Source organism: Syngnathus leptorhynchus, chromosome 7 (genome assembly GCF_054491065.1).
Source record: "Syngnathus leptorhynchus isolate UIUO chromosome 7, UIUO_Slep, whole genome shotgun sequence".
Taxonomy (NCBI): Eukaryota; Metazoa; Chordata; class Actinopteri; order Syngnathiformes; family Syngnathidae; genus Syngnathus; species Syngnathus leptorhynchus.
The window spans coordinates 8,617,061-8,639,701 of NC_141201.1; the positions used below are offsets into that span (position 1 = coordinate 8,617,061).

Sequence of the window (22,641 nt, forward strand, 5' to 3'; positions counted from 1 at the left end):
ATTTAAATACTCAATTGTCGATTTTAAACATGACGAAATAAAATTTAAAGATTGAGTCAGCAACCCGGATTAAGACCTAGAAGAGGTTTCAAAGTTGTTCTGTGCAACAAAAGCCAACTGGCCCAGAGTCCGTTTTTTTCCTGACTTTTCCTCGCTAAAAGTTGCAGAACTGAACTCAGATCAGTTGACCACGTCGACATTCCAAAAGGGGCATGTCCCGCCTACCACGTTCCCAACCAAATCATTTGAATATCCCATTCCCACTTCTAGAAAGTTCCTTTTTTCTGCGCATATATAGAGGGTGTGTTCGTCTGATCTAAACCAATCCGCAGGACAAAATTGAGAGAACCTCCGCAGAACTTTTCCAGGTAAGGATTAGAGAATAACACACTTTAATTTGAAGGGTGGATTGCAAAGGCGTGCAGCTTTGGCTTGACTGCTTTAAAATCACAGCACCTCATTTGTCCGTTTTTGGAAATGTTTGCCATTGCTCTTTTGGTTGTTGAGGTTTCCTCTATTCTATTCTATTCTATTCTATTCTATTCTATTCTATTGCAGAATGAAACTATTCACAGCAATCAATGTGTTACGGTGCTCCAATCTTGAGAAGAAAAAAAATCTGACTATGAATCTTAAATCCATCAGGGTCTCAGTTGCCCTTTTGAAAAGGAAATTCACAAAGGTGGCACAGCTAAAAAAAAAAAAAATCCATGAGGAAAAAGTACATTTTGAAGTCAGTCAAAGGCAGTCAAGAATTCTGATTTACTGCCAACTCTATGGGGATTACTACATACGACTCTTGTTTTTCAGAATGAAAATCACAGACATCAAAACATCTCAAGGTATATATTCATAAAAAAAAAAACACCGAAATGTGTGTGAAAGCAATGTTATGTAATTTCTGCAGTTTCTCAATTTTTCCGGAACCGAGACATCCTGCATCCTATTCACAAAGGAGAAAAGGAAGTCCAAAAAGATGTCTGTCCTTAATATTGGGAGCGTTTAGACCTTAGCGTTTAAAAAAATATATATTTCCTCTCCAAACAAATGTTTAACATCATACATAAGACAGAGGTATCGGATTACATCTTGGTGTGAGTACTAAGAGAGCGTTAGTTCCAGAACCTGCTGCTGACGTGGCGAGCAACATGTCTGCTCGATGGAAGCCATCCTACTGACCTCGCCTCACGCTGGCACTCTTGCCCCCCCCCCCCCCCCCCCGCCCCCCAAATTCAATTGTGATGATTAAAACTCGTACATAAAAGACACAGGATTGGATTTACACGCAAACTAAACGGGGATCGGCCATGCTGTTTGTTGCAGGCTATTACCGCTACTTTAGCAGACAAACAGGATGTGGGTGAGCAACCTCGTAGCTATTTGCCTGCTGGCCTTGGTGGCCTCTGCAGAGAAGAAGCTGAGCGGCCATGCTACCTCATTGGCCGACAACACCGCCGACCTGGCATTTAGGTAAGTGGGCACAATTTGAATCCTATCTCCTCTGCATTTTAAATAACAATCCCTCTTTCTTTTTCTCCACAGCCTCTACCACAACATGGCAAAGGTGAAAGACATGGAAAACATCCTGATCTCACCGGTGGTGCTGGCCTCCTCACTGGGAATGGTTGCCCTCGGCGGTAAATCGACAACCGCCTCGCAGGCCAAAGCTTTGCTGCATGCAGACAAACTCAACGATGAACATCTGCACGCAGGTCTCTCAGAGCTGCTCTCAGAGGTATAACTAGTAGTACTTGGTATCTTAAAAGATCTAGAAATCGATTGTAGGCTTTTTAAGTTTTGGTCTATCTGAGTCACTGTAGTGTGCCTTCTTCAGAAAGCATTCACTTTGAGTTTAGGTCATTGCAATATATTAGTTCACCACTAGTTGGCGTTGGAAATGTCAAATGTCAGTCAACTGTAGGGCACATTAATATGTGTTTATAATTGTTTAGACAAACACTTGAGCCAAGATTTGAACCAATCCACAGGTGAGTGACGCCAAAACGCGCAACACCACCTGGACGATCAACAACCGCTTCTACGGGCCCAGCTCGGTGGCCTTCGCCGACAACTTTGTGAAGACCAGCAAGAAGCATTACAACTACGACCATTCCAAAATTAACTTCCGCGACAAGCGGAGTGCATTGAATTCCATCAACGAGTGGGCGTCCAAATCGACGGGCGGCAAGCTTCCTGAGATCACCAAGGATATGGTGAACACAGACGGGGCCATGATTGTCAACGCTATGTTCTTCAAGCGTGAGTATACTGGCAGTGATTCTGAAAGTGTGGTTGACTGGCTCCCTCTAGTGGGGTGTGAAGAATAACAACTATATGGAAAGTCTGAAGAGTTCAATTCTAAGCAGTCTGCGTTTTCTCTTACAGCTCACTGGGATCAGAAGTTCCACGAAAGTATGGTGGACAACCGTGGTTTCTTGGTCACTCGCTCCTTCACTGTTGGGGTTGCCATGATGCACCGCACAGGTACGTTTACTCTGTTGTTTCTTTCACAGCGTTGCAGTTTGAAGAAGAGTCCTCCGACCGCTCTGTCCTGCTCCTCCTCAGGTCTGTATGACTTCTATGAAGACAAGCAGAACAACATCTTTGTTCTGGACATGCCTCTGGGCCAGAAGCAGGCTTCTATGATCTTCATCATGCCCTACCATCTGGAGCCCCTGGCACGTCTGGAAAAATTGTTGACAAAGGCGCAGGTTGATGCTTGGCTCAGCAAGATGGAGAACAGGGCTGTGGCCATCTCGCTGCCCAAAGTCTCTTTGGAAGTTAGCCACAACCTGCAGGTAAGATGGGGAAACCTACACATATTTGCCATAACAGTGTCAATCACCTGCAGATTTTTTTATATTTTTGTCATTTGATCCCTATTCCCCATAACGATGAGCGTGCAAACTCTACACAGGAAGGCCAAAAGCCAAATTGAAACTATAAGGCAGACGTGAGAACTGCTAAACTACTGTCCTGCTGGAAGATCATCCGTTTAATGAAATGAACAAGGTATACGCTCTATTGAGTGACTTTGTCTCACTTTCTCTCTTTAGAAACATCTGGCTGACCTCGGCCTGACCGAGGCGGTGGACAAGGCCAAGGCAGACCTGTCCAACATCTCCGGAAAGAAGGACCTGTACCTCTCGGATTTCTTCCACGCGTCGGCTCTGGAGCTGAACACGGAAGGCAACCCGTTTGACACCGGCATCTTCAGCAGCGGCAAGCTGAGGGACCCTAAGCTTTTCTACGTGGACCACCCCTTCATTTTCCTGGTGAAGGACAACAAGACCAAGTCCATCCTGTACATCGGTCGCGTGGTTCGACCCAATGGAGACAAGATGCGTGACGAGCTATAATGTTAATTTTGGTGGGTAGCTTTATTTTTGTGAAAATATGTTAAGAAAACTGTTTTTGTGTGTTTTTTTTTTTTTTAAGTCTAGTGTAACCTCAGGAGCACATTCCATTAAGACAGACTGTGGACTAAATAGCTGAACTTTTGAGACACACTTCTTTATTTGAATATTGTTTTCCAAATGTGAGCTTCATTAAGATTTTTCTTGTTTCTATTAAATGTGACCTATTTCCCCCGCAGCCTGCTATTGACAGCATAGGTCAAACGATGATCCATTGGTGCTCATATTATCTTTAGTATCATAAGACTATGCTTTTTAAAACTCAACAACTTTTCATTTCTTTTTTTACAGTGCTTTTTAAAAATCACTAGCAACTTGTCACTTCTCTTTCTGCCTGCACTGAATTCTACTAGCCTGCCTGTTACATTTTTGGTTTGAATTTATGCTCACATACCAAGCACATTCACCCTGTTTATTGCTGTCCACAGAAATGCTGTTGGAATTATGTGACTATGAACAAGTGTTGTTTTTCAATAAAATTAAAAAAAAAAAGATAAATGTGTGACTTGTTCTTTTTTTTTTTTCTCCAATAAAGAAGGCATCACAGATTTTCCACTATGTTTGGGATGAACAGGCGATGTGACCCGGGGCTTATCTGCCGCAGTCAGCTATCCCAAGAATGTCAGGCTTGACTTGTTCAACCATTGCTAGACTAAATAAAAGTCTTTGGAGGGATAAGTTGCACAAAGGAGAGGCTGGGTTGAAACTGGAGTGTAGGGTCCTTATGGTGAGCTGGGAACTCATTCTCCAGGCACATTGTAATTTTTAGCTTCCTGTCTGTTCATTAACATTATGGAGTTAATGTTCTAACTTTTGTTAGATCACCGTGGAACAGAAAAAAAAAAGTGAAAACTGTAACACGACGACATCTGCTCAAGTAGAGTATGATATTGCACTGTTGTGTTGCCTTACAAGAACGTTAACAACATATAAAAAGTGTTTGGCTCATTAATAATTATGAACATTGTCAGAATAAGACTATCAACAGTTGTCACCCTAGGACCCACATTTTCCTATTGTCACGTGGTTGCAACTCACTTTTATATAAATCAAGAGCAATAAAGAAATTGTAATCAGTAGATAATTGCCTTTGGATTATTGAAGTTATGATTGCAGTATTTTTTTTTTAAATAAAAACGAATATAAAACAAATGATTGAAAAATCACTTGGATAAAATATATTAACTAATGCCTTCATGAACTAGAATTTAACCAAATATTAAAATATGATAACGATATAGTAATAAATAGCTGTAACCAGTGGAGATTATTTTTTTTCCTGGGGTGTGAAGCCCATCAGGTGGTGCTGTAGTACAGTTTTATGAACCATAATTCATCCGATGAGTCTTCATCTTTTGTAGTGCTTGTCCTCACTAGGAATGCTAGAGATCAGAGAGCACGTTTTGACAAACCACCATTCACATGCATTCACAAGTATGGACAATTTAGTATTCAGTTCACACATGGAAAGGACATGCAAGTTCCACACAGGAAGCCTGAAGTCAAGATTCAAACCCTGAACTTTGAAATCGTGAATCAGACTGTCTAACCATTGCATAGATACAACTGACAAAAGTGTCAATAAGCATATTCTAGTACTAAAATATTTTAATTCTCGTTCGCTGTTTTTCTTTGACTTCCTGTTCTGCCACCTCTGTCAAGACCATCCCCCGTGTCGCTGAGGAAGCAGCATAATGATAGTTAAATTATTGTCGAATTTTTCATGGATTTATTAGTTTGACACTTCAGTGTAGTTACTTGGTGACTTGGCACTTCTCTATGATGTTTACGGTATTGCGGTAGATTTAAACTAGTTTTTAACTACATTAGAATTAACAAACACAATGAGTGCATAAAATTGTGTAAATAATCATAGCAATTACCAAGAGCAAATTTTTACATATTTTTTTATTTTTTATTGTTTTTTTAATCCATTATTGATGCTCTCTTTTTCATTATTCATTTTGTAGCATCATTATGCCTTCCAAGAATTATTTTTTTTAAATATCCAATAGACAAGTAAATTCCCCCGCTGTGGGATGAATGAAGTTCTATCATCATCATCATCATAGAAAAAGTAGCCTTTATATTTTAGGACTCATCATTGTGCAATATCCAGCCAGCTAAGTCCCCTATTAAGAGCATTCATGTCAAAGCTAACACAGACAATACACATATTATTTTAAATGAGGCATCCGGGAACATCCCCTCTTTGTGTGGGGGAGCCTTGCCTCATTTTGGTGACCCCCCCTCAGTGGCCAGTGAGTGCAGCAAGTAAAAGAGTGCATACATCTTTGACTAAAGATCAGTCCCTGGTCTACTGGCAGCGGCAGGCAGGCAGGTCACAGGACCAGTCTCATTACATTAGCACCATCGTGTTCCGCTGTGTCGGCTGCAGGTGGATTAGCCAGTCCGTGGACAATCCTCTTAAAAGGAGTCTGCGTTAAGCCACGGGAAGGAAGAGAGGCCGGGTACGGCTTTTACGTCCTCGGACCCGCTTCTCCTTTTCCCAGAAGGAATCTGTGCTATGGCTTCATTCTTTCACATCTTTCCTTCTTTTACGCTCTTTTTTTGCTTGTCCACTGGCCTGTTGGCCTTGCGAAAAAGGCTCTTGATCTCATCCGTCATCATCTCCTGCCAGTTGACACTAATAAAAGACAAAGCTTGGAATTAATAACAAGCAGTCACTACGTATTTCAATTTAAGAAGCACACCACAAGACACCCCAATAGCAAACACAACACAAATGTTAAATACAATGTCATGAGAGTTAACTACTCACTACACAAGGAGGGATTTCCGCTATCTACTTATGGTCAGAAGTTGATAAGATCAAGAGATTAAGAAGAAAAGATCACAAAGGAAGACTTGGAAATCAACGAGGTTGACATTAAAGCATGCCAATGTTTTCCACTGGACACCACAACACCGGCTGCCGTGCGAGGCGTCTACCTTCGGGTCAAGACTTTTTTTCGGCCTTCTTTCTCTTGTAGGTGGCTATGTCTTTGGGGTTCAGGCCGTGATTGTCTTCACTGAGATAGCACAAGTGCAGTTTGCGCGAGTTTGGATCAAAAATATATTTAATGTACACAAGAATGATGAAAGTTCTCTTACCCCGGTTTGATCTCTGGCGGTTTTGGCAAAGGCTTTGCAAAGTCCGACTTCCCTACAAGCCAGTAAGTTTCTTCGATGCCTTTCCCCTGGTAATAAAGAACACTGTTTTACACAGATAATAATGATTTCCAACATTGATTTTACAAATTCATGTTACCTTCAGCTCCGTCTTGCCCCTGACTTCTATTTTATAACCTTCCTTGAGAGAGCGGAGGATGTTCACTGTGCTCAAGTTTACGTGGATTCTATAAGCTGAGAGAAGATGATTGAGAGTTAAATGATAAGGAAAAGAATTGAAAATGCAACACAGAAAACGCACGCAGGCTGGTGGATTCCATTCTGGAAGCGGTGTTGACGGTGTCTCCAAACAGGCAGTAGCGAGGCATGGTCAGGCCCACCACTCCAGCGACGCACGGCCCTGAGAAGACACAAATGTATCATGCTCATTTGATTGAAGAAAAGGCTTGAAAATTAAACACTAAATTGGACCTGATAGACTTTTTCACAATTTGAATTTTGGTGGATGTTCCTTACATACTGTCAAAGTTAATACCTAAGAAGTGTTATCAGAAAAATATTGCATAGCCGTTTATATTTCGGTCATTCAATTTCACGCTGACCCAAAAGCCATCCACATGGATGAAGTACCTGAGTGGATCCCGATTCGTATCCTGACAGGAACGTCGGGCATATGGCGCATCCGGAAGGTTCCCACCGAGCTGAGGATGTTCAGAGACATATTGGCCACTTCAGCGGCATGCTTGTTGCCGTTTCTCTTCGGAAGGCCCGATGCCACCATGTAAGCATCACCGATAGTCTCTACCTGGATAACGGATTTTTACAAAATCATGATCATTCTCTAAGAAAATAAAGAGAGTTCATCATGCTTACTGTATCTTGAAAATACGGAAAATACCTTGTAGACATCGTGGTTGCTGAGCACAGCATCGAACAGAGTGTAAAGGTCGTTGAGAAGGTCAACCACCTCGATGGGGTCACTGAGCGACGAGATGGTGGTGAACCCCACTATGTCACTGAAGTAGATGGTCACCTGGTCGAAGTACTCCGGCTCCACTGTGGCGCCGGTTTTCAGCGCCTCGGCCACCGAGCTGATGGATGAAGTGGATGATCAGCTGGTTTTAAAAAAGTTTATTTTTACATTTGGGTGTGTGTCAACTGACGGTGGAAGCATCTCAGAGAGCAGTTTCTCTGTCCTGTGCTTCTCCACCTCCAGCTCCTCCGTTCGCTCTCGGATGAGGTCCTCCAGATTGGAGCTGTACTGCTCCAACATCCTCAACATGGAGTCGATGATGTTGGTCTTCTTACCCTTGTTGATGATTTTGAACTACACGAGAAAGAAACAATTATGTAGGAAAACAAAGAAAACGCTAAACCTGTTTAAATCCCAAACAAACCCTGTCAAAAATCTCATCAAAGTTGGGTCTTCGGTCTGGAAGCTCACTCCAGCACTGCTTCATCAGATGGATACATTCCAGAGGAGCCTGGTCGGGAGCTACAGTGGGCCGACACATTGGAGGGGGTTTCTTAACCTTTCGAATGATCTCTAAAGAATTACAGAACAAGAATATAAATATCAGTCAGGTTAGACAACAAAGGAACAATATTTGGAGATGTGGACTTGATCACGGAATGAACTTGCTTGTTGCTTGGCAGAATTCAGGACATTTAACTGTTTTTATCATTTACCATTTTTAATTAAAGTCCAAAACAAAAATGGCACTGACTAGACACACCTTCGGGTGGTAGGCCCAGCATACAGTACGGTGGTCCTCGAACCACCACCTCTTGGAGAATAATGGAAAAACTGTATACGTCCCCCTTGTAGGTGCCTTTACGGGAGCTTGCGAGATCCCTCAGGAATTCAGGAGCGGTCCAAAAAAGGTCTGATTGAAGCAGAAGGAAATGAGATGCAAAATAAGTCGCATCTTGCAACAAACTTTTGTTTTGTGATGATTGTGGGAGACATGATACCTTCAGGTGGTGGTTGTTTGAAAGGAGCTTTTTGAGATTCGAGCAACTCATTAAAGCCATAGTCTGTGATCTTGAGAACAAAGCGCCCGTCCACCACACAGTTTCGAGATTTTAGCCTGCCGTGTGGGAAATCTCGATGGTGGAGGTATTTTATACCCTACGGGCACAAAGTGTCTTTTTTTGTTACAATGTCCAAACTTTGCATACAAGCATCATTTTGAAGTCTGTATCAAAAATGTATCAAACTCCTGTACTTACTTAGATTGCACCATCTTTTTTTATTTATTTAAGTGAAGGTACATTACAATACACAGCAAGAACAGATTTTTACACGTTAGTAAAACATCACAGAAGTTGTGAAACTTTAAACTTTGTCATTAAGAATGATGACATTGTGATTAGCTTGGTCACATTCAAGAAGGAAATACAACAAATGTGGAACAAAACATAAGGAAAGTTGTTGAACTATCTATTCAGGAAGAATAGATGAATGTGAGAAGCAGCATGTTTTCTCTGGGAATGTGACAAACGTGACGTGCAAGGAGGATTGGCGTTTACCTTGATGAGGTCGAGTAAAAGCGAGGACTTGAACATCCAGTCTAATTTGACGTCCTCGTTCCTAAGCAGGTCCTGCAGACTTCCCCTGGAGCAGTGCTCTGTCACAATGGCAAACATGGAGCTCTCCGTGAAGAAGCCCAGGAAAAGATTCACGTTCTCATTTCTCAAATCCTTCATCTGAAAAGGACAGCGGGTTTGATGGATTACCTTGTTATTGTTTTGATTGCAAAAACCACATCACTGAATTTCCTGAAATCTGTGCAGAGGTTATAACTCAGTTTTTGTTTTCCGATGACTCAAAGCTCCATTAAGTGAGATCAGTCAATATAGTAGTGCCTTGAGATATGACTTTAATTCATTCTGTGACCACATTTGTCACTCAAAATACTGCTATATCTTAAAACATCTGTGCCCATTGAAATGAATGGAAATGCCATTAATCCGTTCCAGCCTCCCAACAAAAAGCCTACTAACTATGTGTTTTTTTCTAGAAGGAAGACAATTCAGTATTATACATTATAAAAACATTTAATAATAACATGAACAGAATTAAATAGTCAGACACAAATAAGGAAGACTGTTGACTATTGACAAACCAAGAAGTGGCCTGCTAACTAATATGAAGGGACAAATAAACACAAATGTGGGGCACCAAAATGAACCAGGAAGTCATCAGCTAATTTACTAATGGACTAACAAACTCAAATCTGGCCACTGACATATTTTTGCCAATTTTTTTATAACTTGACTCTGTGCTTGTTTATGAATAAATGCTATAAATGCTAATAAATAAACACTTAATTACGCTAACCTTGGTAAAAATCCTTGTGCCACTTTGTTTCACCTCCTTAAACTGGCCATCCTCAAATTTCTTTAGCCACACCCAGTCACCCTGGAGAAGAGGTCAATTGTTAAATGTTATAGTGTTAATATTGAAATGTTGTTATAACTGATTGATTGATTCATTGTTGGCATTAAGCTATTATTTTTTTGTTGAAGTACATGTTAAAAATGCGAGGAACTTCACTGTTCTTTACCTCAAAAACGGCAACATTGGTGGTCTCATGCGTTGCTGTGTGCATACTGTTCACTGAATGTGAGCGGTCAGCAGATTTCTCGTCCATAGCACTCCTGGACTCACTCATATCCTCTAAAGTGATTTTCTATGCATGAAATCAAATAAAAAATGTTGTAGAAATGGAAACAGTAAATAAGATTGGCAGGAAGAAGGGAGCAAAATCCAACAGTTTATTAGAGTTGTAAACTTCAGGAATTAATTGGAGAATAATAACAACACCGAAATCCAGCCATCCATTTTTTATCTCACTTATCACTCAAATTCAAACCTATGAACATTTTAGAGTCTTCAATTAACCTAACACGTTGCGATTCAGACCCCGAACATCACAACTATGAGGTAGACTTGCAATCAATTCATACATATAGTGCTCTTTATATCATTTTCTGTATTATCACAAATTTCCTGTTGCAACACTTCCCGTGGAAACCTTCGAGACTTCCGAGCAGTTTTTCTCCTTTGTAATCTCAAATTGTGGCGCAAACGAGAGCGAGGAATGCAACATGGACACTCACCCTCTTGCTAATCTGAGGGTTGATGAAAGTAAGATCCTCTAAAGTCAGCAGGATCCGATTTGGGCCTTTGACCAGTTGGATTTGCTGGAGTCTTCTCCTGTCAATCACATCCACAAAAGATGACAATGTTAATCAATTATAGGAGACATGATTACACCATTTCAGTAAATTAGCAGTGGAGAACTTTACCTGATGTATAGACTGATCAGAAGCCCCGTTACAGCCAGAGCCAAGATGACTCCAAACACCACTAGGATGTAGGTGACCTCCACGCCTGCATAACAACAAGTTAGTGATAGATAGAGGCTCTAATGAATACCTTCAAGCAAAATCCCTTACTTCCTTTGCAGAGAGCACTCTTAACAAACCAGCAGCTGGAATCGGACGGTGGAGGAGACCCTCCTGGGAAACTAATAGACCTCCCGGCAAACCGAAGCCGCCCGGACGTGACATCCACCACGTAGGTCGGGTACAGCTGACTGCCGGCGTTGCTGGTGTCCAGGATGATGTAGCTGGTTTTGAGTTCGCCTCTATTATCGACCAGGACCTTCTGGTTGAAGCCACCGAAGGATGTGTTTTTGGTAAAGAAGGCCAGGTTTGAGCCTGACAGAGGCATTCCTGCTCTCCTGGTCTTGTGGATGGAGTTGGCGAGGAGATAAATGCTGTTATAGATTGTGCCGAATAGTGGATTCACCTGCAATACAATGCAGATACCGTTAGTATGAGAAAGTCCAGGCCAGAATATTCTAATCCAGATCATGTGACTCCCCACCAGTGTGCCATGTCACATTAGCCAGGAAGGATCAACAGATGTTTATTTATTCCAAATAATGCACTATACTTTTATTCATCTATCAATGGCGTAGAATGGGAAGCTTCTCCTAAGCTTGTTCCTACCTTCTCGGCAGCCACAGTCAGCCTCACTTCCCCGCTCTCTTGGGCCCGTGTGTACGCCTCGTTGAAGGAAACCGGGTCTGAGATTATTGTGATTGTGAGCACGGCGTCATAGGCCTCACTCAGCTTGCTGTTGTTTTGCAGCGGAAAGTAGGGGACGTTGTAGGGCAAGCTGTAGTGCAGGGCGTCGTAGGGCACGAAAACGTACTTGCCCGAAGTCAAACCCATTTGTTGGGCCTTGACGAGGAAAGTAGCCTGCTGCTCTCCTCCGAGCAGTACAGAGTGCATGCACATGACGATCACTAGTACACACACAGGAAATTCTACGTTAGGTCATTTTATCCAGGCAAAAGTGTACAGTCATTCCACCTCTACCAGGTGTGTCAATATAGGCTACACAGCAAACTGATGCTTTGAAATCAGAGACAACTAAATCTGTTCAAATATTTTAAAACGAAGAATGCTAATAAAAATTGCTAGCTATATCTGTGTTTTTTTAAAAGTGAAAAGAATTTGCAATTTTGGTATTGGCACATGAAGTCGATGCACAATTTGTCTTTGCAGGCCAATTAAAAATGATATGGCGGGCCCTATCTGGCCCCCGGGCCTTGGGTTTGACACCTATGGCCTATATGGACTAATAATTGAGTAGAATGTGAAGATGATCCGCTGTTGCAGCTAAGCCGCTCCCACTCTTCTGGGAAAACATTTGACAAGATTGTCTTGGTAAAAATGAATACTTAATATGTGATGATCCGCTCAGCCCCCTCACCTCTTATTTCCCCTGCGTCTTGGATCTTCCTCAGCGTGCTTTCAACTTGGGTCTCGTTGATACCCACAGACGTAACCAAGGCGACGGGAAGCCCCTTACTCCTCATGGCAGCAGCCACTCTCTCCGCTGTGTCCATCCAGATCTCTTCATTGGATGACACCACCACGATGTTAGCCCACCGGAAGTGTTTCAACACCGTGAAAAGTACCTCGGAGGGAAACGGCACCGTCCTGGAAAAGGTCGGGTATCCCATAATGCGGTCCAGCTCAAAATTGACACACCCGTGGGAGAAAATGGCCTTGTCCCAGTTCTTTGCCAGCAGTGATGCTGCAGTACAGTATCCAGGATTAGTGGGACCCACAAACGCATCCGCCATATTTTCGTATTGTATGAATTCAGTCAAAGCTTTGGAAGTTTCGCAAGGCTCCTGCAAGATGACAAAGTCTATCTCCAGGCCCAAATTCAAACTGAGGTCCTCGTTTATCCTGCTTACAGCAAGTCTTGCCGCGGCGGCCGGCAGCGTCCTGTAGAACACCGGGTCACAGTTCCAAGGCCCGAGGACACCCACTTTGAATACCAAACAGCGGACACAGCAAGGGAACGTCAACAATCCAAGGAGGACCCATATGAGAAGGTTGTACAAAGACGGCGTCAGTAAAGTATGCCTGCTTTTAATTAAAGGCCCAAATGGATGGTTGGACTCCCATAGCGGTTGAAAATGTTGCATTGTCCTGGCTGTGAATTTGAGGTAGTGACGTTTTAGGTTCACTGCAACATAGTCATCTGAAAAGTAAGCATATCTTTTCACAATGCTCACCTTTGAAGCACAATTAAAAGTAATACAGTAAAATAACTCACCTAGTTTGGCTTTTTAAGTCATCAGGACAGCTCTGCAGTCCAGGCGTCACCTCACTATCCTCGCAAGCTTACCTGTTTGCCGTGAGCGAGCTGGGAGCCGAGTCATCGCGCTTGGACCGCCAGGCTGCCAAGTGACAGGTGGGGAGACCAGGAAGCTGTTTGGAGACACCTTCAGCACCCTGGAGAGTTACTTACGCCCCGCAGCCACTGGCGATAACTACTTTGCCTTCATGAAGTGGATCTGGATGACAACAAACAACTGTGCTCCTCTGCACTCATGTTGGAATTTCAAAAAACAGGTAATCCAAAATCCCGGTTGAAAGCAAAAAACATCTTAAAATACTGACAGAATTATATTGGGTGTATTATATTATAAGAACATTGCCAGACACAAGCTCATTCAATCCAATCCTCCAAAGTGACCGTGGGCCAAAACGTACGTGTAACCCGCTAATCCATTTTCAGTGAGTAGCATCGTAAGAGGATTGACAGCAGACCTTAGTCTAGTCCAAAAGCTTTTTTTTTATGGTGCAGCTGGAGCTGCAACAAGGCCTTTACTTTTTTTTTTTTACCATCTAACACACTCAAATACTCTGATGTCATCACAACAGGTATTGTATCTAAGCAAAATGCTGTGAAAAATGTCATTGTTTTGACATTTTGCAATGGTTAACTCACATCATTATTATTATTTTTGTGCTGAAAGAACATGGAAGAAGGATCATGTGAAGACAAACTGTGATCATGAAGAATATTTAATTCCTGTTAACTTATTGCCTATACCCAGGAGTGTAACCGTCATTTTAGAAGTGTTTTTGAGAAGGGAAGAAAAAATTAACTGAGGTCACAAGTGTACACAGCATCTTATAAGTAGGGGAAAGCTGCATTTGGAATTAATTTTGGGGCAGTTTGGGTTATTAGTTTCTTTGCAGTGATGGTTTGTAACATGGGTGCAGCCTTAACCACTCCCTTAACCACTTGACCATGCCCATCATGTAAAATGGAGATGCTGGGGATTGAACCCAGGACCTCATACATGCGAAGCATGCGCTCTACCACTGAGCTACATCCCCATGCTCTAAAGGAGCAATGCACACCTTTGGAAATATCTTATTCAAAGAGCTGGGAGGACACGAACGGTGCTTTAATTGCTCTCACACCAGCAGCTCCTGGTGATTAAATGAATTGGAACCCAAAGAGGAGTGGGGGTAATTAAAAATAACGAAGGACTCTCCCTTCATGTGTCACGGTCCCCTGGGGATGGCCGCCGATTTTGACTGCGTCAGTCTTTTAGGATGCTTGTGAAAAGACTCCGCCTCAACTGATGAGGCGGGCACCAGACAAATGAGCATAAAATGGTTGCCATGGTGACAAACGTTACAAAACAGTATTACGATTCATCATAAAACATGAACAAAAATGTTCTGTTTCTCAATGAACATATCTTCAAAGTAGACATGATTTGTGGTTTTATAAATTTTGAAGACATGAAAGAAATGTTAAATTCAGACAAATTTAAATACCAATATGTCTTATGTTATATTTTGATGTATTTTCTGAATGAATTGCAGAGATAATTCCAGTTTATACGCACAGAAACAGTTCTCACAGTCGCAAAATGATTCCACCTTTGTTGACCCTTATCCCAGGTAAGCCCATGAGCCTCTTAAATGTAACAGCTTGACATCACTGCATGCATGTAAGAATAGGACATGAATGATGACTCAGCACTGACGAGCCGCAAACGTACCATAGCTCATGTTGAGGCAAATTTCACACACATGCTGATAAACATAATATAAATATCATGCATAATATTAAAATGGAGTATAAGTATTCGGACCAAATTAAGCTCCCTGCGCACTGAGGTCCACTTAAATTTTGGAAAGTCCATTAGGACTTTAAAAATTTGTCTAAATTTTAGCGACCGCTCTGTCACATTAATGCGACCAGCGCGCTGCAGTTGCGCGGTTGGCGGCGCGCTACGGTTGCGCGTTCGGCGATGCGCTGCAGTTGCGCGATCGGACAAAATAAAGCTCCTTGCGCACTAAGGTCCACTTAAATTTGAAAGTACATCAGGACTTTAAAACTATTTTCTAAATTTCAGCGACGGCGCTGTCACAATAATGCGACCAGCGCGGTGCAGTTGCGCGCTCGGTGACGCGCTACAGTTGCGCGTTCAGCGGTGCGCTGCAGTTGCGCGATCGGACAGAAATGCGCGAATGAAAAAATGCTTAAAAAAGGCGTTTTTTTTCTTCCTTGGAATGGATTGATTTTTTCCCATCATTTGTAATGGGAAAACATGATTCGTAATTCGAATGATTCACTTCTCGAACAGCCTTCTGGAACGGATTGTGGTCGAAAACCGAGGCTCCACTGTATTTGAGAACAGCACTGCAGACTGGATGGATGGATGGATGGACGGATGGACGGACGGATGGATGGGGACTTTACGGTTTATGTATTTAAAATGTGAAATGATGAAAACATTGGCTGGTGTCTAGAATTCTTGATTCCAAAGCAATCACAAAATTGGATGGATGGAATATGTTACAGCGCAATCAAAGTGAGCCCAAGCAATACACAAAATACATGGGAAAATGAATCGCTCCGATTTTGCTTTACTTTCCGGTAAATTAAATGGTTAAAAGCAGCTGCAATGCAGTCAGCCCAATGCCATAATAATTCAACTACGGCGCCCTCTTGTGGCCGAAAGTAAAAAATGCCCACGCAACTTTTTGAGGAGAGCCAACTCCGGAAATATCACGTTTATAATTTATAAAATAAAAGCATTTAGATAGGCAGGTAGGTAGGTAGGTAGGTAGGTAGGTAGGTAGGTAGGTAGGTAGGTAGGTAGGTAGGTAGGTAGGTAGGTAGGTAGGTAGGTAGGTAGGTAGGTAGGTAGGGAGGGAGGGAGGGAGGGAGCGAGAGAGAGAGAGAGAGAGAGAGAGAGAGAGAGAGAGAGAGAGAGAGAGAGGGAGGGAGGGAGGGAGGGATGGTGGGAGGGATGGATGGATGGATGAAGGGAGGGAGGGATGGAGGGATTGATGGCTGGATAAGTGGATAGATGAACACACAGACAGACTGGTTCACGAAATTAATAAATACTTTTGGAACAGTTAGTATGAAAGTGTGATTTTTCTCCCGCAACTTGTGATGATTTCTCAAGTGCTACGGCGGGGTGAAACTGAACCTGCTATTTTACTTTGAAACAAAAAAAGCGGAATTGTTTATATCTCACAACTTGGAACTTTCCTGTAGGTGGCACCTTTCGAAAGGCCAGCCAACGAGGCGAGCCAGGCAAGAAGCAAGAGTGAAAAGTGGGATGGGAGCAAACGAGTGTCTCAGTTAAGTGTAAACGCCCGCTGGCGGTTCGTTCGTGCAGAGCAGACGAAACTCATGAAGCCGCTTTGAGACTCACTCCGCCCGGACACAGAGAAGCCCTGCTCAGCGGGGGTCTGGAAAATGGGAGCGGTGAAGTGAAGTGGAAAAACGGTCAAAAGAAGAGCGCGGACACTCTGGATGAAAGGCGAGTAAAAAGTTTACGTGAACTTTTTAAAAAATGAAGTTGTTGTCAACACTTTTCTGGCTTCTTTTGTAGAAGACGCTCAAAAGTTTTTGTTGTAGGAGTTTGGTTAAAAAAAAGAAAAAAAGACGCTTCGAGCTCAGTGGTCAGCTCAGGTTTCATTTGGCATCTGTGTTTTAAGAAACCGCCCACGGTGTGTCACCACTCAACTGACCGCACAATGTCACCCTAAGATCGGACAACTTTATCAGGCATCATGCAAGACTGTGACATCTGCGGGGGCAATTCAATTATCGATTCATTGAAGGTGATCATCAATCAAACTGCATATCTGCCACGTACCAGAAATCGGACCTGGAACCATTCGTATTTACGTTTGCATGGGCTTCTCTTAAAGTGAATGTTTCTGAAGATAGTTTCTTGAGATGAGGGAGCCAGACAGCTTCACTATATTGCGTGTGTTCAACACCGAATTTCTTGATGTGATTGAACTTTTTACTCAGTGTTGTGATTGAATTCAACTTATTAAACATGTAGTACAAGAAAGCATGAATGCAAAATCTACAATAAGCTACATCGTGGCTTTAAAGGTAAGAAAATATAAATATACCACCTCGAAACGCCATATGTTATGGTTGGAATCATTAACTTGTGAAAATTATAGACGCTGCACCCATCCGCCTGTCAATCTCACACTCCCATCATGTCCCCATTTGTGAACAAGACCACAAGAAGCCCAAGATATTCGAACTCCTGCAGGTTCCCTGATCAGGAAAGCACACTCAGATTCAATTGTTATCGCCACTGAGGACAATGTCCTCAGATTTGGAGGTGCTGATTTGATGAGATCCAAACATCTCCAGTGAGAGTTTGACATCCAGGCTTGAAGAAGCCAACAGTACGTCATACTACTGAGGCCACAAAACCCGATCCCTCAACGCCTCTGCTGCGTCTAGAAATTCTGCGTTGATGTCATTGCCTGCTCTGAACTCTCTGCGCCACTCCCAGTGAAAAACCACATTTCAGCCTTTTCAATCAGCAAATTTTAGTTAAGCTTTTTACCATTATATTGCAAATACAATTCATTCTTTTTTTTACACCAGATGGCTTCAAGTCTCACTGTCAGGCATGTCTTCACTCAATCTTACATGATTTTTCTTTTCTTTTTTTCTCCCATGTACAAATTGTTCTAACTGCAGGCGTGTCCGAATTGTTTGTGCATTTAGAGGCACGTATTAAAAGTGGCTCATCAGGATTGAGCCTGCCATTCATTGAGTAATTATTCAGTACTCTTCAGTGTGTGAGTGCAATGAACAAAAGGTTCAGCGAGTTTGGTAGTAAATGAATACAGCTGAGTTAACACTGACTGACCTTACATCATTTCTCTGTATCTTCAAGCAATTCTATTCCATGTATTTGCACTGATAACAACTCGATGATCACAGTCAGGGAGGTTACTAACCGTTAAATGGGTTTAATGCTTTTTATGCTGGTAGGTTTTGCTTACATAAATGCAGATGTCCCTCCCAGCGGAGTGAGGAAGTTGTGTTTTCACTTTTCTTAGATAAAAGGCTCGGAAAGTGAGAGAAGCGGATTGTTCACTGGGGTGGGGTGTTGATGTTCTCACTTCTTTTTGTGCGTGTGAGTTGAAGGGCATTTGGTGGAAACAGAAGATTTATTGGTGGGGGAGGCGGGGAACAGTACACCTGGTAGGGAATGTTCAGCATAGATGGAGCAAAGGTTGAAGGAAGGGTGAACATAGAGTTTCAATTTACAGAGGTGATGACCTGCCTCGGTCATGTTCTGTACTTGTTACACCCACATGTCGCTGTGTTTAGTCAGCAAATGGTCACTTTTGTGTTTTGATAAAGAGGCGGGTCTGTCCAAGCCCTTTCCTCTACCATTTCAAAGCTAATTGGGGTGAGTCATAAAGGCTTGAGAATTTAGGATGGCTCAGCATTGTGTGATGTTCTTTATATGATGTCTTTTTTTTTTTTGGTCACATCATGTTTTCTGACAGGATTTAGTGCAGCGCTCTCCACCAGACAACCATTGTGGTTAACATCTTTATGTTCACAACTGCAGTTTAAGTGCCCGCTTGTAAAACCCACCACAGACGATGTGGTCGTGGAAGTCCAAAAGCTGACAGTTAGTTTCAGGATTACAGTGAGATGTAGGTTTTATAGTTCAGGGGTCAAAAGAAACACTGCACAGAGGTACAAATAGTGGACTTTGAGCAACCATGAGTATTGACCAACTAGTGGAACATCAGTCTTTGACATAAAGTTGATTAATAATCTGATTACATTATTTATTGCATTACCTGTCAAGTGAGCAAACAACATTTCTTGAAAGGGCCGGGCTTGTTATTTGCTGATTCGATTCCAAGCCTTACAAACAATAGTCAGTGGATTTTTTTTTTTTTTTTTTGTCACTCACACACACCATCATATGCGGGAATCGAACTCTCTGTGTCGACACACAAGTCAGGCAAGTGCGACTCCCATAGTCAGTGTATTTCTCACCATCCAAATGTTACTTTGCCAGATGTGGCTGTCATTTTGCAAATGACTCTTAGCTTCGTCCTGCTTTGTCACGGCAGGATGCTCAACCGTGACACTTTGTTTCCCCTTGTAACTGTCACGAGTTACTCAAGCTTATAGATAAAAAAAAAAAAACTTGTGCCCAACCCTGTGTGACGAAATAAAAGGACCATTTTATTTAGTTAGTTACTAACAACAAGAAGCCGCAGTCACAACAACAGGCTCTTTTCATTGTCTCTTTGTGTCTTTCAATATCTCCCGTCAAAGCCATATAAACTGTGTGACGTAACCACCGAGTTGGCATCTTCTTTTAAAAAAAAACAACTTTTTTTTTTTTGGTTGTAATCAATGCTGGAGAACATGATGTGCTTGATAAGAGTTGCCCTGGAACAGAAAGGCCTAGTATACAAACTAAAAGCATTTGACCACCAATGAGAATAAAGTGTTCTATGTTTGCTTTTGTGGTTTACAATCATTTTGACATGTTAGTGCTAAAGTAGTGTAACAAAATATGAAATTATTTTTAGACCTTTTTTGTGCGATGCATTTTGATTGGATCAGTCATTAAGTGCAAAGTTTGTTTAATTATTCAGAATGTTGCCGTGGTTGAGTAGGATAATATATTTTTAAGTATTCGGGTAATAAATGTAAAATATGAAAATTAAAGCCACAGTAAGTTATTGATACGTTTTATATTTAGTTTAATTTGACTTTGTAAGGTCGTTGTAAATAATGTGCTGTGTTTACAGAACATGATGGCGCTCTTGCTTTGGCTTGGTCTGCCGTTGCTGGTGGTGGATGTCTGGTCCACCTCCATCAAGAACTGCCACCCGGACTGCCGCTGCGAGGTGGAAAGCTTCGGCCTGTTCGACAGCTTCAGCCTGACCACGGCAGACTGTCGAGGCTTGGGCCCCGGGGCTGCCATGCCCGTCCCCATACCGCTGGATACTGCTTACCTGGACCTGTCCTCCAATGCCATAGGCCCCCTCACAGACACCATCCTGGCTGGGCCGGGCTACACCACCCTTGTTAGTTTGGACCTTAGCAGCAATCATATTACAATGGTGAGTACACTCATAACAACACTATGTCACAAATTGTTGATTGCAACAATGGTTGATCATAACAAAATAGGTTTGTGGTCAGTTTCTCTTCCTCTGAAAAGTTTCAGTCAAACATCTATCCAGGTCTATCTCTACCATGGATTTTTTTTTTGAATGTCTTGTTTTTGTCACTGAAGATTCTTTTTACCTGTCCAGGTAAGCCCCAATGCTTTGTCCAAGCTGCGTTATCTGGAGACTCTAGATCTGAGCCACAATGACTTGGAGGGCCTCTCGCAGGGTTGCTTCTTTGGCCTTCCTCTGGCTGAAGTAGATCTCAGCTACAACAGCTTCCGGGACTTCAACATGGACGTGTTTGTGTCTAAAGTAAAAGGCAAAGCCGTCAGTGTGGACCTATCACACAACAAGCTGGTGTCTATTTACACAACACCGCACAGAAACCTTGTACACATTCAGACCTTGAACCTAACAGCAAACCGTCTTTCGAGCGTACCAAGGCTGGCAGGACTTGAGATACTGAGATACCTCAATCTGGACTACAACCCCATTATTGCCATTGAAAAGGGAGACTTTGTTCACTTGACAGATTTGGTTTACTTGTCCCTCAGCAGTCTTCATCAGCTTCAGAAAATTGAAGCCCACAGCTTTGAGGGCCTGCAGAGCCTCCAAGTGTTGGATCTCTCCAACAATCCCAATCTGAAAACCCTAAGCCTGTCTGTTTTCACCGGACTGGACTCGCTGCAGGAGCTGAATTTATCTGGCTCTGGAGTGACGTCCTTACCGTGGAACATGCTCTCTCCCCTCCCCTCCATAAAAAGTATTATGCTAGGACAGAACATCCGCTGCTTGAGGACCCAGAAACAAGGCCAGTTTCACAGGCAGCTGGGTCAGACCCAACACTATGAGGTACTCAACTGCAACCGCAATGGCATTGTGTTGCAATCCTGAACATATGGTCCGGTCTGTTCTTTGGTCTTTATACCGGCACCGTGCCTTCCAATTACATACATACCTCTTCCCCAAGCTTTAAGAGGTGTCATGTTGCCTTTAATGGATGATGGGCATGAAATGGTCAATATGCATCCAAAGCATAATGTCAAATTAACATTCTTCATCTGAACACACATTAGCAATGTGTTTGCACTTATTTTCCTCACAAATCAAGTCGGCCAAAGGTTCTTTATAGAACTGCTGATTATTGTCAATGGCACACAGCTTTTATCAAGGCATTATTTTTGCCAATTTTGAAGATTATTAAGGATCTTGCTGTTGTTTTGAGTTAGATGCCAATCAGAAAGACTTCTTAGCCTATAGTAAGTTAAAGACTGTACAAATACAATAAATACAGCTTACTTATACATTAAGGTATGAAACACCGGGTTCCACACCTCACAACTACTGCATTTTCAGAGCTAGGCATAGTGCTTCCTTAGTTTCTTACCATGCTAAATTAAGATAGCTGTCAAGTTCATAAATGTCTAAATAATTATGTGACGTAAAGCAGGGGTTAATGAAGTTGACATCATAATATCACCACCGTTTGCTTAGATATTGACTGCTAACCAATTTAATTGATTTTGAAGAACTTGTCAAATAAAAAAAAAACAACCATTTTTGTAAGCCAACCCGTGGAACCGTCCGTATGTGCGCTTCGTTGCGTAAGGTCACCACATACCCTTTGACGAAGTGGCTAGCTACATGATATGTGAGAGGGAAACTATCAGGGACCACATTGACCACACTTCCCTTTTACTGTCCCCATTAAAGCATTACGTATGAGAAATGAACCTTTTCCTGTGGACTGAAGAAATGGCCAGGTTCAAGACTGCATTTTTGAATGTCAACAAAACATAACGAGGTTCTGGCTTTAAAAGTGTCATGTCCTTGTTGTGTAAATACGATGAGATGACGTACAATCAAAGATCCACTGCAGAGATTTATATTTGTATGGACATCACAATTCTCTATGTATTTTTTCCAAATGTGTAATAAATTGAGATTTTTCTCCAATGTTGCCTACTCTCTTGTGTCTGACATGTTAGGTGTGTCAGTCTACTCTGTAAATACTGGTAACAAAAAAACACCCATGAGGAAAGACTGTGTCACCATCCACTCTATATTTGTCATTTGATGAAAATACATGTGTCTCAGGACAATGACTACTTCGCAACAGAACCGGGTGTGTCTCGCTTCAAAATAACAGCCACATTTGGGTCTGAGCAGAAAATAACAAAATAACATTTGGGTCTGAACAGATTCTACCATATCTACATACATAGAGATATAAATGCAGCAGTCTCGATAAGATTCCAAG

General features: G+C 42.3%; 3 protein-coding genes and 1 non-coding gene across 9 annotated transcripts; 2 read left to right on the forward strand and 2 right to left on the reverse strand.

The window, feature by feature from the left end:
• The first annotated feature begins 262 nt into the window (after nucleotides 1-262).
• serpinh1b (serpin peptidase inhibitor, clade H (heat shock protein 47), member 1b) lies at nucleotides 263-3,873 on the forward strand. Of its 3 annotated transcripts, XM_085916062.1 has the most exons (8): nucleotides 302-368; nucleotides 811-842; nucleotides 1,324-1,470; nucleotides 1,543-1,735; nucleotides 1,989-2,259; nucleotides 2,386-2,484; nucleotides 2,566-2,798; nucleotides 3,057-3,873. In XM_085916062.1, exons 3-8 carry the CDS (start codon nucleotides 1,355-1,357, stop codon nucleotides 3,357-3,359), a joined length of 1,215 nt encoding a protein of 404 aa, XP_085772188.1. In that variant the 5' UTR covers nucleotides 302-368; nucleotides 811-842; nucleotides 1,324-1,354; the 3' UTR covers nucleotides 3,360-3,873. The 3 variants fall into 3 exon arrangements, with proteins under 3 accessions (XP_085772189.1, XP_085772188.1, XP_085772191.1); XM_085916063.1 differs by having other exon boundaries at nucleotides 263-842; XM_085916065.1 differs by lacking the exon at nucleotides 811-842 and having other exon boundaries at nucleotides 310-368.
• A 1,052-nt stretch (nucleotides 3,874-4,925) lies between these two features.
• On the reverse strand, nucleotides 4,926-18,364 carry gucy2f (guanylate cyclase 2F, retinal). 3 transcript variants are annotated; one of them, XM_085915847.1, is made up of 19 exons: nucleotides 13,198-18,364; nucleotides 12,340-13,122; nucleotides 11,571-11,869; nucleotides 11,013-11,367; nucleotides 10,863-10,947; nucleotides 10,674-10,770; nucleotides 10,118-10,243; nucleotides 9,892-9,972; nucleotides 9,081-9,257; nucleotides 8,523-8,679; nucleotides 8,285-8,434; nucleotides 7,946-8,094; nucleotides 7,712-7,875; nucleotides 7,447-7,639; nucleotides 7,179-7,353; nucleotides 6,850-6,948; nucleotides 6,688-6,782; nucleotides 6,531-6,616; nucleotides 4,926-6,063 (listed from the first exon to the last, which is right to left on the reverse strand). In XM_085915847.1, the coding sequence occupies exons 2-19, from the start codon at nucleotides 13,064-13,066 to the stop codon at nucleotides 5,958-5,960; spliced, it is 3,321 nt and encodes a 1,106-aa protein (XP_085771973.1). In that variant the 5' UTR covers nucleotides 13,067-13,122; nucleotides 13,198-18,364; the 3' UTR covers nucleotides 4,926-5,957. The 3 variants fall into 3 exon arrangements, with proteins under 3 accessions (XP_085771973.1, XP_085771974.1, XP_085771972.1); XM_085915848.1 differs by having other exon boundaries at nucleotides 11,571-11,697; nucleotides 11,776-11,869; nucleotides 12,340-18,364; XM_085915846.1 differs by having other exon boundaries at nucleotides 12,340-18,364.
• On the reverse strand, nucleotides 14,199-14,270 carry trnaa-cgc (transfer RNA alanine (anticodon CGC)). The gene has a single exon. It is a non-coding gene; the product is annotated as a tRNA-Ala (tRNA).
• Nucleotides 16,463-22,337, forward strand: tsku (tsukushi small leucine rich proteoglycan homolog (Xenopus laevis)). 2 transcript variants are annotated; one of them, XM_085915849.1, is made up of 4 exons: nucleotides 16,463-16,726; nucleotides 16,905-17,030; nucleotides 20,016-20,330; nucleotides 20,526-22,337. In XM_085915849.1, the coding sequence occupies exons 2-4, from the start codon at nucleotides 16,980-16,982 to the stop codon at nucleotides 21,273-21,275; spliced, it is 1,116 nt and encodes a 371-aa protein (XP_085771975.1). In that variant the 5' UTR covers nucleotides 16,463-16,726; nucleotides 16,905-16,979; the 3' UTR covers nucleotides 21,276-22,337. The 2 variants fall into 2 exon arrangements, with proteins under 2 accessions (XP_085771975.1, XP_085771976.1); XM_085915850.1 differs by lacking the exon at nucleotides 16,905-17,030.
• Nucleotides 22,338-22,641: the final 304 nt, after the last annotated feature.